At 39.4% G+C, this 14,484-nt stretch overlaps 2 protein-coding genes across 2 annotated transcripts; one reads left to right on the forward strand and one right to left on the reverse strand.

Annotated features, from left to right (window-relative positions):
• Positions 1-4,921: 4,921 nt before the first annotated feature.
• LOC103943323 (MACPF domain-containing protein CAD1) lies at positions 4,922-9,494 on the reverse strand. Its single transcript, XM_009353606.3, has 6 exons — positions 8,953-9,494; positions 7,537-7,775; positions 6,719-6,914; positions 6,359-6,542; positions 5,998-6,152; positions 4,922-5,853 (listed from the first exon to the last, which is right to left on the reverse strand). The coding sequence occupies exons 1-6, from the start codon at positions 9,235-9,237 to the stop codon at positions 5,227-5,229; spliced, it is 1,686 nt and encodes a 561-aa protein (XP_009351881.2). The 5' UTR covers positions 9,238-9,494; the 3' UTR covers positions 4,922-5,226.
• A 1,468-nt stretch (positions 9,495-10,962) lies between these two features.
• Positions 10,963-13,745, forward strand: LOC125467849 (pollen-specific leucine-rich repeat extensin-like protein 3). Its single transcript, XM_048591413.1, has one exon. The coding sequence runs from the start codon at positions 11,000-11,002 to the stop codon at positions 13,574-13,576; it is 2,577 nt and encodes an 858-aa protein (XP_048447370.1). The 5' UTR covers positions 10,963-10,999; the 3' UTR covers positions 13,577-13,745.
• Positions 13,746-14,484: the final 739 nt, after the last annotated feature.

Raw genomic sequence — 14,484 nt, forward strand, 5'->3', positions numbered from 1 at the left:
CAAAGTGCATGACCTCATTGAAGTAGGTAACCAAGTTCACAGCCAGGGCAAGACTTGCCATGCTCTCAAAAGCCAATGTACCTGCAACATGTAAAAACAACACTCAAAATGGTAAATTAGTCACGGATTAGATATATGCATTTATGGTGTCCAGGATTAGATATGCATTTATGGTGATCATGTAAGCATATGTAGATTATGCTAGTTAGTTAGGACAGGGTGTCCCCCCTCTCACGCCAGAATTCTTCTTATCGTACATTAGACCAGTTTGGAATATGGTTTTCTTAGAAGAAAAAGAAAGTTATTATGTATAGGATATGTGTACTAAAGAGTACCTAGTATGAGCACAGCAGTTTTCATTCCTCCATGTTTATATTTCACAGCTGACCTTCCCTTCCAATCAACCTTCCCTTCAACAAGCTCAAGTTTTTCCTACAGGTTAATAAATCAAAGTGAATATAAATAACAAGATCGAATTCGAAAGAAATATAATTAAGATCAAATGTGCTCATTAATTTGTTAAATTTACCATAGCTAGCTACGAGGATGCAGTGATCTCTCTCTCTCTCTGGTACTAAAGAGAGGAGATGATGATATGAATTTTAGAAAATGGATGAGTGGCGCCTAATGGAAACTGAGGATTGTATATATAGGAACTTGACACAGATGGACTTGGTAACTAGTGGCGAAGTCAGGAATTATTGAGGGGAGGGGTGAAATATAAAAGGGTAATTTTTTTTTAAAATAATGTAAACAACCAAATCCTTTTAATAGTAGACAATATTAATGTCGTTCATAAGTTATTAATACAAACAAGTTATGATTGTTGTCGTCAATATTTCATCACTTTTATGTCATGAAAACGTCGTATACGAAGCTCATATACAAAAAAAATACAAAACATATTTTTCAATATAAACAACCAAACTATCATTCAATTATTAATCTCTCATTTTATAATGCAATGGTGTTTGACAATTCATAACGAAAAACACAAAAAATAACTTAGTCAAACGTCACTATTTGTGATACAAATCCAAAGAAAAAAAAATAAAAAATGTGATGGGTGTGAGTGCTAGATGAAGACACCTAGCGGCTAATTGGTTTGATGTTACTGCATGGTAATCAAGTGTCAAACATGCAATCTCTCTTTACTTGTTTTTCAATGAGTTAATGCAAAATGCTCAATGTATTAATTGGTACATTCACTCCCTCTTGTTTCACACATCTTCATAATCTGTCCATCTTCTCTTTGAATTCACCTCTAAAAGCCAACCTTTCCTCAAAATCCATGATGATGACACAATTAAACGGCGACCCATGGAATTAGAGTCATGCGTGCCCCCATCTCCTAATCAAGATCCGCAAAACTGGTGTCTCCTCTAAAGACATCACGATCTCAGACAATCCCAACATCTTGACTCGCCTTTACCTCCTATACATCCATCCAAAAAAAACCTAGAAGCTCCCCATCTTGGTTTACTTTCATGGTGGAGCGTTCTGTGTGTTGTCTGCGTTTGGACTCTTCACCCACCGCTGTCTCAATCGTTTGGTATGCCTTTGAAAAGAACGCACCGTTTCATTTAATTTTAATTTTCCGAAGCCCAAATTGATGTCATTTTTTGCCTGGGTATAATCAGAAAAAATCAAACCCTGCGCGCAGGCGAGCTGCGCAGCGGCATAGAGAACGAGAAGAGCCATCGTCTTTTCCAGTTTCCGGCCGAAGCAAAGGGACTTAAGACTCGTTCCTGAGCTTGTTTTCTAGTGAGCGGAGAGGTGGCCGCCTCCCTATGTAGCTTCGCCACTGGGGACTTAGTGGAAGTTGTGTAACAACCATTTGTGATGCCCATAATGCCCTTTAAAATTAGGTATGAAATTACCTTTTTGTAATTAGAAAATAAAATTCAAGGGGAAATTTGTCAATTATAAAGTTCAAGGGATAATTGACAAAACTAAAATTTAGGAAAAAATTTGACCACTCCTTATAAATTTTAAGAAAAATCGAGAAATACCTCCTTGGTATAAGCCGACCTTCTTGAGTAAGATTCCCAAGACATGTCCAGATTGTCCAAGAGGAAACATATATGAATAAGCTCGAATTTACTGCTAAAGCATAAAATAAGCTAATTTTTCTTTTTTCTTGGTATCATGAAGTGGACAATTGAATTTTTAGTTCAAATGATGACGTATTTATTCACAATAAAGAAAATTTAATCCTCGTTCTCTTTTATAAAAGGATAATATTACAGAGACCAAAGTTTTTAAATCAAATCATGTGGTTGTAGATAATTGAATTATTAATTAAATGTCGATTAACATATTCGTTTCTTATTGGAGACACATCATTTGATTTACAAAATTTGGTCTTCCTAATATTATCATTTATAAAAGATTGAGTTTTCAATTTTTGCTTGGATTAAAACATGACAGCCCTAACGGGCATGCAATAAAGAAGTTTTTTATTGTGACGGGAATACGGGTGGTACACCACATGTTTTTTATATAAGTGGTGGGAAATTTTATTTTTTAAGTTATTAATTTTTTAACTCACATATTCCATCATTTATATAATAACATGTGGTGTACCACCTCATGTGCAGATCACATTGAAAAATCTCTCAATGCAACACTCCAAAAGCCTAAGCAACTTATGTGCCAGAGTTTTCATTGTTTAAATAATAGGTAGTGTCATGGAAAAAAGAATTATGGCAATGATTTTCAGACACCGTTTTTCGCCTTTTTCACTTTATTCCTTTTTGGTTTCTAGACTCTCCTCTAATTTGTTCGATTTAAAGACAAGAAAAATATGAAGAGTTGCATAGGAAGAAAATAAGAATGTATAAATCACTATACCCTAAATTTCAATATTACCGGGTTAGTACTTCCTTGTCAACGAAGAAAGGAAGGTAAAACAAATGAGCAGACGCATATGGAGAAAGTATTCAACAAGGGATTGAGTGCAATCCAAAATATTTGGGGTACGTTCCAGTTCTAATTCTAGAAAAAAAATCATAAATGAAACATTACAGGAAGAAGTATCTTGCATTTCACCCATGTCAAAACGCATCTAGACACTTGCTGTTGGAGAATCCTTGTTTTTGGACCCTACTATCTGCCTCTTTCTTGCAGCAAATTAATCATCCACATCAAGAGCATCATAGTTTCCACGTAAACATGATTAGTGAAATCTAATTAGAAAACCCTTTAATTAGTGCAAATTGTCAGACTATACAAGTGTGGGGCTTAGCATTAAACAGGACTTGCATGTTGTTATTGGAGAATGGTCAAAACAGACAGCTGACAGATACTGGAACAAACATATCTCAATGGTTCACGCTGTATTATAATAAAAGGTTAGATGTTAAACACTGCTTAATACTTTGATTAACGTATGATGGTGAGGATGATTAAGTCATATGTGGGGCTGCATAATCTCATATAATCTCAAGCATAGCGACTTTGCCTGCTCCAGTCTCCCCTGAGCTAGAATATTTAATGGCTCTGCGCCAATGATTCCTGCGGCGTAGGTCATATGTCAATTTACGTACGTTGTATGAAAAAAACTCTCGATAACATCGCCTGCGGTTAAACCCGCTATCAATTTCGACCACCGCGGTTAAACCCGTTTCATGAGCTGAAAGGACCCTTCCGCCCATGCATATGACTGAGATTTAATAACTCGTTTAATCACGAAGACATCATAAAGAAGTTTTTTCGCCACAGGAGTAAGTCCACACCACACCAGATGATTTCTGCAATTTCGTTCATTTGGTAAGAAATTTCTGATGCAATCTCTCTCGCAACTGTTAGATTCACGTCGACGTCATATGTTGGAGCAGACAATAATTTTCCCATACGGCATAAAAACTGTTATTGAGATTGCAAACTCATCCAACATCCAATTGTGTTAATAAGATTGTGTTGAAGGACTACTGTTAAGTACAGGTCAGTAGAAGTGACTGATTTATCTCTTTTCTCTTTAAGGTAGATTAATTCTGGTTTGGCATCTTTGATGCTTGTACGGTACTGTAAAAGCAGACAAATTTATAAGTGAAATAAGTAAATGCATGACAGTTTTGTTCAGTGAGGCGAGGGCTGGTTTGGTATTACTGTACTTTGAAAAAAAAACTGTTTTTGTTCTGCTGTGAAAATAAGCAGCTGTGAAATAAAGTAGCAGAGTGTTTGGTAAACTTTTTTGTTTGACAAAAAAAAAAAGCAGTATTATAGTGTTTGGTAAACTTTTATGTAAAACAGATGTGAAAAAAAGTCAGTTTTTCAAAGCTGGGTTTTTGGCTTTTTTTTCATCCAAAATTGTAAAAAAAAGCTGAAGCTGAATATTTACCAAATACAAAAACAGCTCTTAGCTTTTTTCATAATCACCTTAATATCAAACCAGGCCTAAGTCAACTATTGTCTCATGATGCAACAACTTGCATATTTCACAAGAAGTTTTCTGAAGTACATACTTTCCAGCACTAGGCTGTGGTTAGTGGTTACTATATATTGTCCCATTGCACACAAGCAATCAAAGAACTTCCCTTTCAAGTTTTCTAAAGAGTTATATGAATAGTACTTTTTCCAACATGATGGCCACACTACAATATTATACCTTCAATTCATGATATATTAACTCTTTCGTCCGACGATATCACAGTGACTAAATTAGTGACACCTGCTAGACTTAAAAAATATTTCCAAGTACGGAAACTGTTCATGATGGGATTGAAAAACATATAAATACATGCATGCAAACTTTATAAGCAATCAAAGAACTTTCAAGTTTTCTAAAGAGATACGAATATTAATTTCGCAATGACGGTTACAATGCAATATTATACCCTCAATTTCTAAAGTATTAACTCTCTCGTCCAACGATACATGCATACAAGCTCTCTAGTCAACAATCATATGCAAGGGTTGATGTCACTGAAAATAGTACTTCATATATCACGTAAAAATAGTATATAATTATTCGGAAACATACATTGTCTTCTCAACCGATTCTAGAAGAAAACCCCTCAGACAAATAAGGATGTCACTTGAAGATAGCTCAGAAACAAGAAGAAGAAAATGTACAGAACAGGGGTCCCCTGTGCAAAGAATGCTGGACTACCAAATTTTAGTAAAAAAGCCTACAATTACTCTTTTGTTTTTGTTTGGGGGGGGGGGGGGGGGGGGGGGGGGGGGGGTGGGGAGTGTGGCGGTGGTGTGGTGTAAGGCCGAAGATCAGTAGTTCAGCAAGGAATATTTTACGCGCAATATAATCTTTCCCTTGTCGACTCCAAGCTTAGCCCCGGTGACTAACCAATGACCTGGTATATCTTGCGGTCCCTTTGACATTTCTGTCAAGTCCACTAGTTTTGCTAGTTTGTCTTTTTTATCGTCAGAGCTTCTGTTGTTCAAATGCGATGAAGAAGAACCATCCGTCCTCTGTGCAGAAGACAGGGTGGCTGGGCTGTGATCCCAAACAGACCGCCTGATAGTGCAGCCTGGTACTTTGGAGAAGAGGAGTTTGAGGTGCAATACATTTTTGGCACCAAAATCCCATACACCAAGCTGAGCCCCTGTGACAATGTGAACACCGGAGAGGTCACCAATAGAAGCCTCCACGTGCTCTATCGGTGCGGTGCTTACATGGGAGAAGTTTTTCCACTTGATTGGTTCAAACCAACGGCTGTCTTGCTCCTCCGGACCTTGCCACTTGGGTGCACCTATTGCCATGTGCGCATCCCAATGGGGTTGAAGAATTTTTGGAAGGGACACTAGATGTTGCAAATGTATAGCCAGTCGGTTCTGTTTGCTGCCTTCTAGATTTAGTCTAAGCCCTGTGACAGGCTTACGGCCTACTGTTACCTGCAGCGTCAAGAAACTTTTTAAGTTAAGGTGAGGTGGAAGTGGAAAACTACGAACATAAGGAAATGAAAGCATCATTTTTTTCCCACACAATAATTTAATAATAAAAGTCATCAAAGAACTAATGAGAACCAACAAAAGTACCTGCTCCGGGCTGATGTAAAGCTTCGGTCCCATCAAGCTGAACTGAAGTGATGAACACACAGGTTCTTTTCTTTGAAGATTATTATGCTCCGGGGCCCAAACTTGAGCAATTTGAAAATCCAAGAAATACTGCAGATCTTCAATTGGTGGCTTGTCTGGTATAAACAATGACAAACATATAATAAATGTTAAAAACACCTCCGAGACCTGAATAGATGGAGAAGCATGCTTCTAACTATATAACAAAGTTTCGGGTTCTAGACAAACAATTCAAACCAACCATAATTGAAATGATTTATCTGTCATCAGATTGAAATAAAAGTCACATTTTTAACAAAATGCTTTTTGTATTAGTTCTTACACTCTAAATATAACTCAATCGCGCGACTCAAGTGCTTTATTCCAGGCACTCCTTCAAGCAAAGAGACAATGGGTGTAAATGTCATGTTAATCACATCTGGTGCTAGTTGTACAGTTTCGGCCCACTTGGGATGACTCTGCTCAAGATCATCACCCCCTCTTCTCCTGAATATGACTGTAACATCCTGAAGGAGGACACAAAATTAAGGATATTCACACGCAAATCCATTTCCTCAAGAATTATTTCAAGAATGAGAGAAAAGTTTCGTGAGACTTTTAGACAAAACAGTGATAGCCAGATTGAATTCCTTGGTAAAACCACACGCAACAAAAAAGAAAAAAATATGCCTATGACACAAACCTTATCCTTGTATTTTAAAGGGCCTGGATTTGACTGGCTTTTTGAGTCCACAAACCTATGATCACCTATGTCTTTCACATAATCCTCAATGTCCCCTTCTGACAAAGGAGATGACCGGTGCTGCCTGATATAAACTACATCTCTTCCGCCAATAGTTGCAGACGTGACGATATGGGTACCATAACTCTCAATAAAACTGAAAAATGAACAAGAGGAGAAAGAAGAAGAAGAAAATTCTGTATAAAAAATTCTGGTGTTTTACAGACCAACAGATCTAGTAACCTTAACAAAGAAAACACACTGCGGTATGCAACATCAAACAATGCAGTTTGGAGCATTTTGAATTTAAATTTCGATATGAATTGATGGGGCGCCATGTAACTATAAGAACTGCCCAACTTAAGGAATTTTGATTGATTATCCTTCTTGTTAGTGCATATCAAGTTTAGTTTCAATAACAGTTATTAGCATCTTTAAGTACATATCTAGACAATTTTCAATCAAGTATCTCACCATTAGTTTGTCTTTGAGCATACAAAGGTCAAATAGTTAATCATTCAAATTTTCACCGAGCTCTTTAGTTGTATTTTATAACCCACTGATCAAAGTAGGAAACAGAATATGACAGAAAGTAGTATTAGACTGAGTAATCAGGTACTGCCAAGTTGCCTCCAGAAGATCTATTAGTTTAAGGTATAGACAGGAAATGAGTTGTAGGTATTAGCCTATCAACTTTGTTGATAATTGATTTTTTACTGAGAGGATTATAATTGAAAAAACACAGATTCATGTTTATACTGTCATATTTAGTTGCTTACCTTGCTAAGGCTGCAGGATCCCATGAGTACGGAACAGCACGCTTAATTTCCTCATGCAAAACTAAATTATCCTTTTCTAGTTTAACTTTGTATAGGGGAATGAAGTATCCAATCATGGCAAGGGATTTGGTTGTTGCTTCATCAACTTGCCAAGAACCAGTGAAATTGAACATGGCATTGAAGCTTCCAAGGGGAACGCGCCCTGAAATACCCGCTTTCTTGTTGAAGTATTCTGCCATCTGAAATTTCAAGCATCAAAGCCATCAGGTCACAAAAAATGTCGTATAACAACAAGGTAAAATGTTTTTCTGTAATTAGGTGAAGCAACTGGAAATCCAACTGCATGCACCAAATCCTGACCAAGTAGCAGGAGATACTGTTCATTCCATAACTGGGACGATATATTCCAAAGAGAAAATGTAATTTAAGAAACTGCAGATCTAGAGTTAGCTAGTGTTAGAATATATATTAACAGCTTGCTCACATCCTAACTGCTCAAGCTTTTTGGGGATTGTAGTAACCAAACAAACTTTATGTTTAAGCATGTTCTCAGTAAAATTTTATTCTCTAATGCACCGAATAGTTTTAGCAAACTCTGCGAACAGTTGAACTCAAACAATTACCTAATGCCAGATTTCTTTATGTAGCCATCTATCTGTTGTCTGATATGCAACATTTTCCCAGTTTTCTTCATGTTTTGCGTGGTAAATTGACTAATTACACTGGCTAGTAACCCACTGTACAATCCAGAACCAAAATATAAAACCAACACTGAAATATCCCATACGATTAATTTGCTGCTTGTGAAGGAAAATAAACATTCACTAGAATGTTAGCGTAACGAGCTCATAGTGCACTGTTCCGTAAGAGATGAGTAATCTATTCTCTGCATATCACAAAACAATTCAAGATAACCTAGCCTATAATGCTTACAGAAAATAAGGCTTTATCTTACCTACGAGAATATATAATATATGGAGAAAAACAACTCAAAAGCCCGGAAGAAGAGAAAGACAATATCATTTCGAACTTTCAAACCACGCAACACAAGAGCAATTGAATGACAAACAAAATTGAATAACTTTAAGCAACCAATGTACGGTCATTCAATTTAACCAACTCCCAGAAATCCAACAAAGCACAAAAACATGAATTACGATATCGGAACCAACGATTTCGCAAACAAATCAATCCCAGAACCATAAAAACCCAGCAAAGCAACATTATCCAACTTAAAATAAACCAAGATTATAACTTTCTGTACTCAGCCAAAACAAACAAAGAAAATTCAAATCCAGCAGGTCCAATACTGAACTGAAGCTTCTGAAAACATTAATACAACAAAATAATCACAGAATCCAAAACCAAACTCACAAAATACAAAAACCCATCAACCAAAATTGGATGAAAAATCACCTCATGGAAGCTGCAGGCATGAACTTTGTCAATGGTCCTCTTCCCCGGCGCGCGCTCGACGTCGACAGGCACATTTGGCACGACAACCCCATCAGAAAAAACAAGATCTTTCCCCTGATCCTCCTCCAGAATCACGAGCCTCGATCCGGGTGCCCCTTTGCAGTAGAGAAGTCTGATATCGGAAGTGACGTCAAAGCCGCGACCCAAAGCTTGGATTGAGTTGGAGAGGGTGGTGGTAAGCGCGGCGGAGCTGGAGGTTCTTTCCTCCGCCGCAGAGGATTCCATAGAGAGAGAAGCGGCTTTGTCTTCCGTTGGCGATGGGAACGAAGAGAAGAAGAAATCGATGGCGTTGTTGGTGTTTTCTAGCTTGTTGGGGGAATCATTTGAAATACAAAAGTGCTTTTTGTTTTGGGGTTTTCCGCTGGCTGGCTGGCTGGCTGGCTGGCCGGCCTTTTAGGCTAAAAGAAGAGTTGGTGGGGATTGGCCTTCTTCTTCTTCCTCTTTGTACCAAAGAGCCGAAGGAAGGAGGGCAGCTCTTGCTGTTGACTGTAATAATGGGCTCAAAACGCGTATAATGTGGTTTAAGTACAAAAACAAATTGGTATATCGTATGGAACCGCACAAACTAAAGAGGATTCTCAGTTGACTGGTCTTCCTTGTAAAAGGATTTTAAGTCAAACCGCTACCCAAAAGTCAGATCAAACTAAAGATTCTGCTGCTGCTAAATTTTTCAATTTGACTGTCATATCATTTTGTTAATTCTAGTGTCATTTAAATAAGTAATAATATATTCACGTATATTATAACTCGTAAATGTCGAAGATTTAATGGTGTGACAGATAGATTTTGCGTTAGCACATTCTAAAGTTTTTCGAGATGGAAGTTTTCTTTACCCTTAAAATTGTAATTTTGAATTCCCTCAAAAAGAAAAATTGTAACTTTGAACAAATATTAGTTTATAAGTCACACTTGGGTACTTATGTAGTTATCTCATTGACAAAAAAAAAATTTACCGATCTCAAATTTCGCAACTATTAAAAATGCTTTCAGATAATCATAAGCATTTTGGAACTATTAAAAATGCTTCAAATAATCATAAGCATTTCAATGTGTAAAAATTTAGAAACAAAATAAAAGGATACATCTTCCAAATGAATTTAGGAAAACACAACTATTTAACCATACCAAAAGGTAATTAAAACAAACAAAGAGTTGTCTCCTTTATTTTTCCTTTATTTGGTGGATTGAGCATAGAATTTGAGACAGAGAATTTTGGGAAGGGCCATCAAGTTGGACCTAAATATTATTGTGTTCATTTTTAGAGTTGTTGGGTGGCCGGCCCTCAAGCCATGTGGTTGAAAGCACTGATCTTTGGCTAAACTCTAGCAGTAGACTCGGATCACAGCCATATTAGCTCAAGATTTGAGTCAACGTAAAAGTTTTGAAGTCGTTTTTTTGGAGAGATTTTTATAATATCTGAGTTACATCTTATCTTTCTATCTCATGAATAATATGTTTGACAAAAAATTGATTGGTATTACATCTTATCTCTCATCTCACTTTAATTGTATAACTATTACATTAATGAAATTATGTTTTTCATCTCTCATTCTCATCCATTACATTACCTATAGGACCCAAAATTTCTTATTTCTCTATCTTATTTTTTACGTGACTCATATGGTATACGATAATTAAAAAAAAAACGTAAACGTAATTTTTTACCCAACCAAAGAAAAAAGAACGAATGAAAATGAGACCTAGTCATTGTCGGTCAATCGTTTAGCCATCAGATGCAATTTAGGCAAAAGTTTCGAACAACTCATCATGCCCATTACCAAACAGAAACCCTAATTTTAGACATCATTCCAAAAAGCATCAGCAAATTGCTGGAACGAACCAAACATGCAGAGAAATTTTTGCACAGCCTCTCATAGATACCTAACCAAAGTGCCCTCCATCTCAATATAACACTGCCTCCTCCCGCTCTCTCCCCCATCTCCTAATAAGCAGCCTTGGGCAAAACCAAGGAGGCAGTGGAAAAATCATGCAGGCCTATGGCTGCTTTCTAGTTAGTTTTTTCCTTTTCTCTTATTTTTCCTCTTTTTCCTCCGCCCTAACCGATGCCGAAGTGTCATTTATTGCACATCGCCAGCTCGTCAGTCTCCCAGAGGGCGGCGACATTCCTGACAACTATGAATTTGAGGTTGAGCTTGATCTGAAGTTTCCAAATACCAGGCTTCGACGCGCATACATTGGGCTTCAAGCTTTGAAAAAGGCCGTGTACTCGGACCCTTTGAAAACAACCCAAAACTGGGTTGGCAAGAATGTATGTGCTTACACTGGAGTTTTCTGCGCTCCGGCTCCTGATGATCCGGAAATTGAGGTGGTGGCAGGCATTGATCTCAACCACGCAGACATCGCCGGACACCTTCCTGCGGAATTAGGGTTGTTGACGGACATGGCCTTGTTCCACATCAACTCCAACAGGTTTTGTGGAATCATCCCCAAGAGCTTTAGAAGGCTAACTCTTCTCCACGAGTTTGATGTTAGCAACAACCGCTTCGTGGGATCATTCCCCGACGTTGTCCTGGAAATTCCCAACCTCAAGTACCTCGACCTCAGGTTCAACAATTTCGAAGGGAAGTTGCCTCCTGAGCTTTTCAACAAGGAACTGGATGCTTTGTTCTTGAATGACAACAGATTCACATCCACCATTCCTGAAAATCTCGGCAACTCCCCCATCTCGGTTCTTGTCGTTGCTAACAACCATCTTGAAGGCTGCATCCCCAATAGCATTGGAAAAATGGTGAACACCTTAAATGAGGTAGTATTATCCAACAACAAGTTTACCGGATGCCTGCCTCCTGAAATCAGACAACTTGCAAACGTGACGGTTTTCGATATTAGTTCAAACACATTCAGTGGGATTATGTCGAAAACTTTAAAGGGCTTGGAAAAGGTGGAGGAGTTGGATGTCTCACACAACATGCTAACTGGGTTTGTTCCTGAGAGTATATGTATGTTGCCAAACTTAGGGAACTTCACGTTCTCGTACAACTACTTCAATGGAAAGGCCCAAAAATGCGTGCCAGGTTCTTTGAAAGATGTTGTGTTTAATGACGCGAGCAATTGTTTACTGGGCAGGCCAAAACAAAAGTCGGCTAAAGAATGTTATGCGGTGGTGAGCAAGCCAGTGGATTGCGATAAGGCAAAGTGTGGCGGTGGACATGGGCCTTCGAAACCTTCTCAGCCTCCGGTTGAGAACCCAAAGACACCAAAGCCTTCACCTGAACTGGTTCCAACAACTCCTACACCCAAACCGCAACCACCCAAAGAAGAGACACCCAAGGAACAACCTTCAAAGGAGGAGCCACCAAAGGTGCAAGCGCCCAAAGAGGAGCCACCAAAAGTGAAACCTCCCAAAGAGGAGCCACCAATAAAGGTACAACCTCCCAAGGATGAGCCATCAACGGTGCAACCTCCCAAAGAGGAGTTACCAAAGGAGCAACCTCCAAAAGATGAGCCACCCAAAGAACAACCTCCAAAGGATGAACCACCCAAGGCACAACCGCCTAAAGAAGAAGCACCCGCTCCAGAGTCGGTGGTTCCAATTTTCCCTCCACCAATTGTTCAAACCCCTCCACCAGAACCCTTTGGGCAAAGTCCTGTCATTCAAATCCACCCTCAACCACCACTAGTTCATTCCCCTCCACTAGTTGTAGTCTCGCCACCACCTCTAGTTCACTCTCCTCCCCCATCACCAGTCCATTCACCCCCACCACCATTTCATTCTCCCCCACCACCAGTTCACTCTCCTCCACCACCACCAGTCCACTCACCTCCACCGCCAGTGCACTCGCCTCCACCACCAGTGCACTCACCTCCACCAGTAGTCCATTCACCTCTACCACCAGTGCACTCGCCTCCACCACCAGTCTATTCTCCTCCACCACCAGTGCACTCACCCCCACCACCCGTTCACTCACCTCCACTACCAGTGCACTCACCCCCACCACCAGTCCATTCTCCTTCACCACCAGTACACTCACCCCCACCACCCGTCCACTCCCCTCCACCACCAGTGCACTCACCCCCACCACCCGTTCACTCCCCTCCACTACCAGTGCACTCACCCCCACCACCAGTCCATTCTCCTCCACCACCAGTACACTCACCCCCACCACCCGTCCACTCCCCTCCACCACCAGTGCACTCACCTCCACCGCACTCACCTCCACCACCAATACACTCACCCCCACCACCCGTCCACTCCCCTCCACCACCAGTGCACTCACCCCCACCACCAGTCCACTTTCCTCCACCACCAGTGCACTCACCCCCACCACCAGTTCACTCCCCTCCACCACCTGTCCACTCGCCCCCACCACCAGTCCACTCGCCCCCACCACCAGTCCATTCTCCTCCGCCACCAGTGCACTCACCCCCACCACCAGCACCGATTCACTCACCGCCACCTCTAGTCCAATCACCTCCACCAGCTTCTCCATCTTTGTCACCTCCTCCTCCCATTTTCTCACCACCCCCTCCAGACTTCGTCTTGCCACCGACCATCGGGTTCCAATACTCATCTCCACCTCCGCCAATGTTCCCAGGCTACTAAGCGCACTACGATATCAAACTCGTTGCTCGGCCCTGCATGAAACTTTGTTTATAAATATTTACAACCTCACAAAAATACACCCACTTTTGTTAGTTGACCATAGCTCGTAATTCATGACATCAAAGTGTAAATCTTTTCATATGCTATTCAATGCAATAAAAGGACGTTATCGGCAAATTTCATATCCATTTTTTTTTCTTTTGTTTAATTTGAAGAATTTGATTGATGTGTGTGAATGCATACTACAACAAAAGATCAAGCACCACTACATCTAATTCTGGGGTAATTCTAGAGAGATCATAGTCTTCCTTGCATTTTCCATAATTTTATTATATTACCTTATAATATTGATTAGTTTTCTAGACCGTCGTAAAATGAATGTTAGCTCACATTTTTTTGGAAAAATGTGATTGAGTGTCTTCAAGATCTTTTATGTTCGTGTTAAAAGAAAAAAATATAAGCTACCATTTAACTCTTAAGTAGGGGGTTTTAAGTTGGGAAACAAAATACAATAAAATACTAGTTGTCGGGGCCTACAATCGATTTTTGACAGCTATAATGGATTTTTGGCGGCCAAAACATCTCTTTAATATCTTACATGAATTTATAGAAGTTTTATAGTGCGGTGTTAATGCCAGAAAATAGGTTTTATGATGGTGTTTGTGAACCTTTTGCAAAAACAATTGAAACATGATGGGTTACACCTCGCAATCCTTGCAAGGCATGATTTGATACATGTCCATTTTTGTAAAGTACTTATTAGGAGTAGTTCAATTTTGTGTTGGGTGGTGCTCTCCACACATCTTTTTTTTTTAATCTTTCACTCATATTTTGTAATTTTTGTCTTTTAAGCATTTTTAATTCATTTGATCCGACGGTCAAATTGAGATGAGTATGAGGAAGGTAAA

Source organism: the organism of the source record quoted next, unplaced genomic scaffold (genome assembly GCF_019419815.1).
Source record: "Pyrus x bretschneideri cultivar Hongxiangsu unplaced genomic scaffold, Pyrus_bretschneideri_v1 Contig33, whole genome shotgun sequence".
Classification (NCBI taxonomy): domain Eukaryota; kingdom Viridiplantae; phylum Streptophyta; class Magnoliopsida; order Rosales; family Rosaceae; genus Pyrus; species Pyrus x bretschneideri.

Coding starts and splice junctions, on each gene's coding strand:
- LOC103943323 (XM_009353606.3), bottom strand. CDS start 9,237: ATGGAATCCTCTGCGGCGGAGGAAAGAACCTCCAGCTCCGCCGCGCTT. Junction 7,776..8,952: donor ATGCCTGCAGCTTCCATGAG/GTGATTTTTCAT, acceptor TTGAAATTTCAG/ATGGCAGAATACTTCAACAA. Junction 6,915..7,536: donor GATCCTGCAGCCTTAGCAAG/GTAAGCAACTAA, acceptor TTCATTTTTCAG/TTTTATTGAGAGTTATGGTA.
- LOC125467849 (XM_048591413.1), top strand. CDS start 11,000: ATGCAGGCCTATGGCTGCTTTCTAGTTAGTTTTTTCCTTTTCTCTTAT.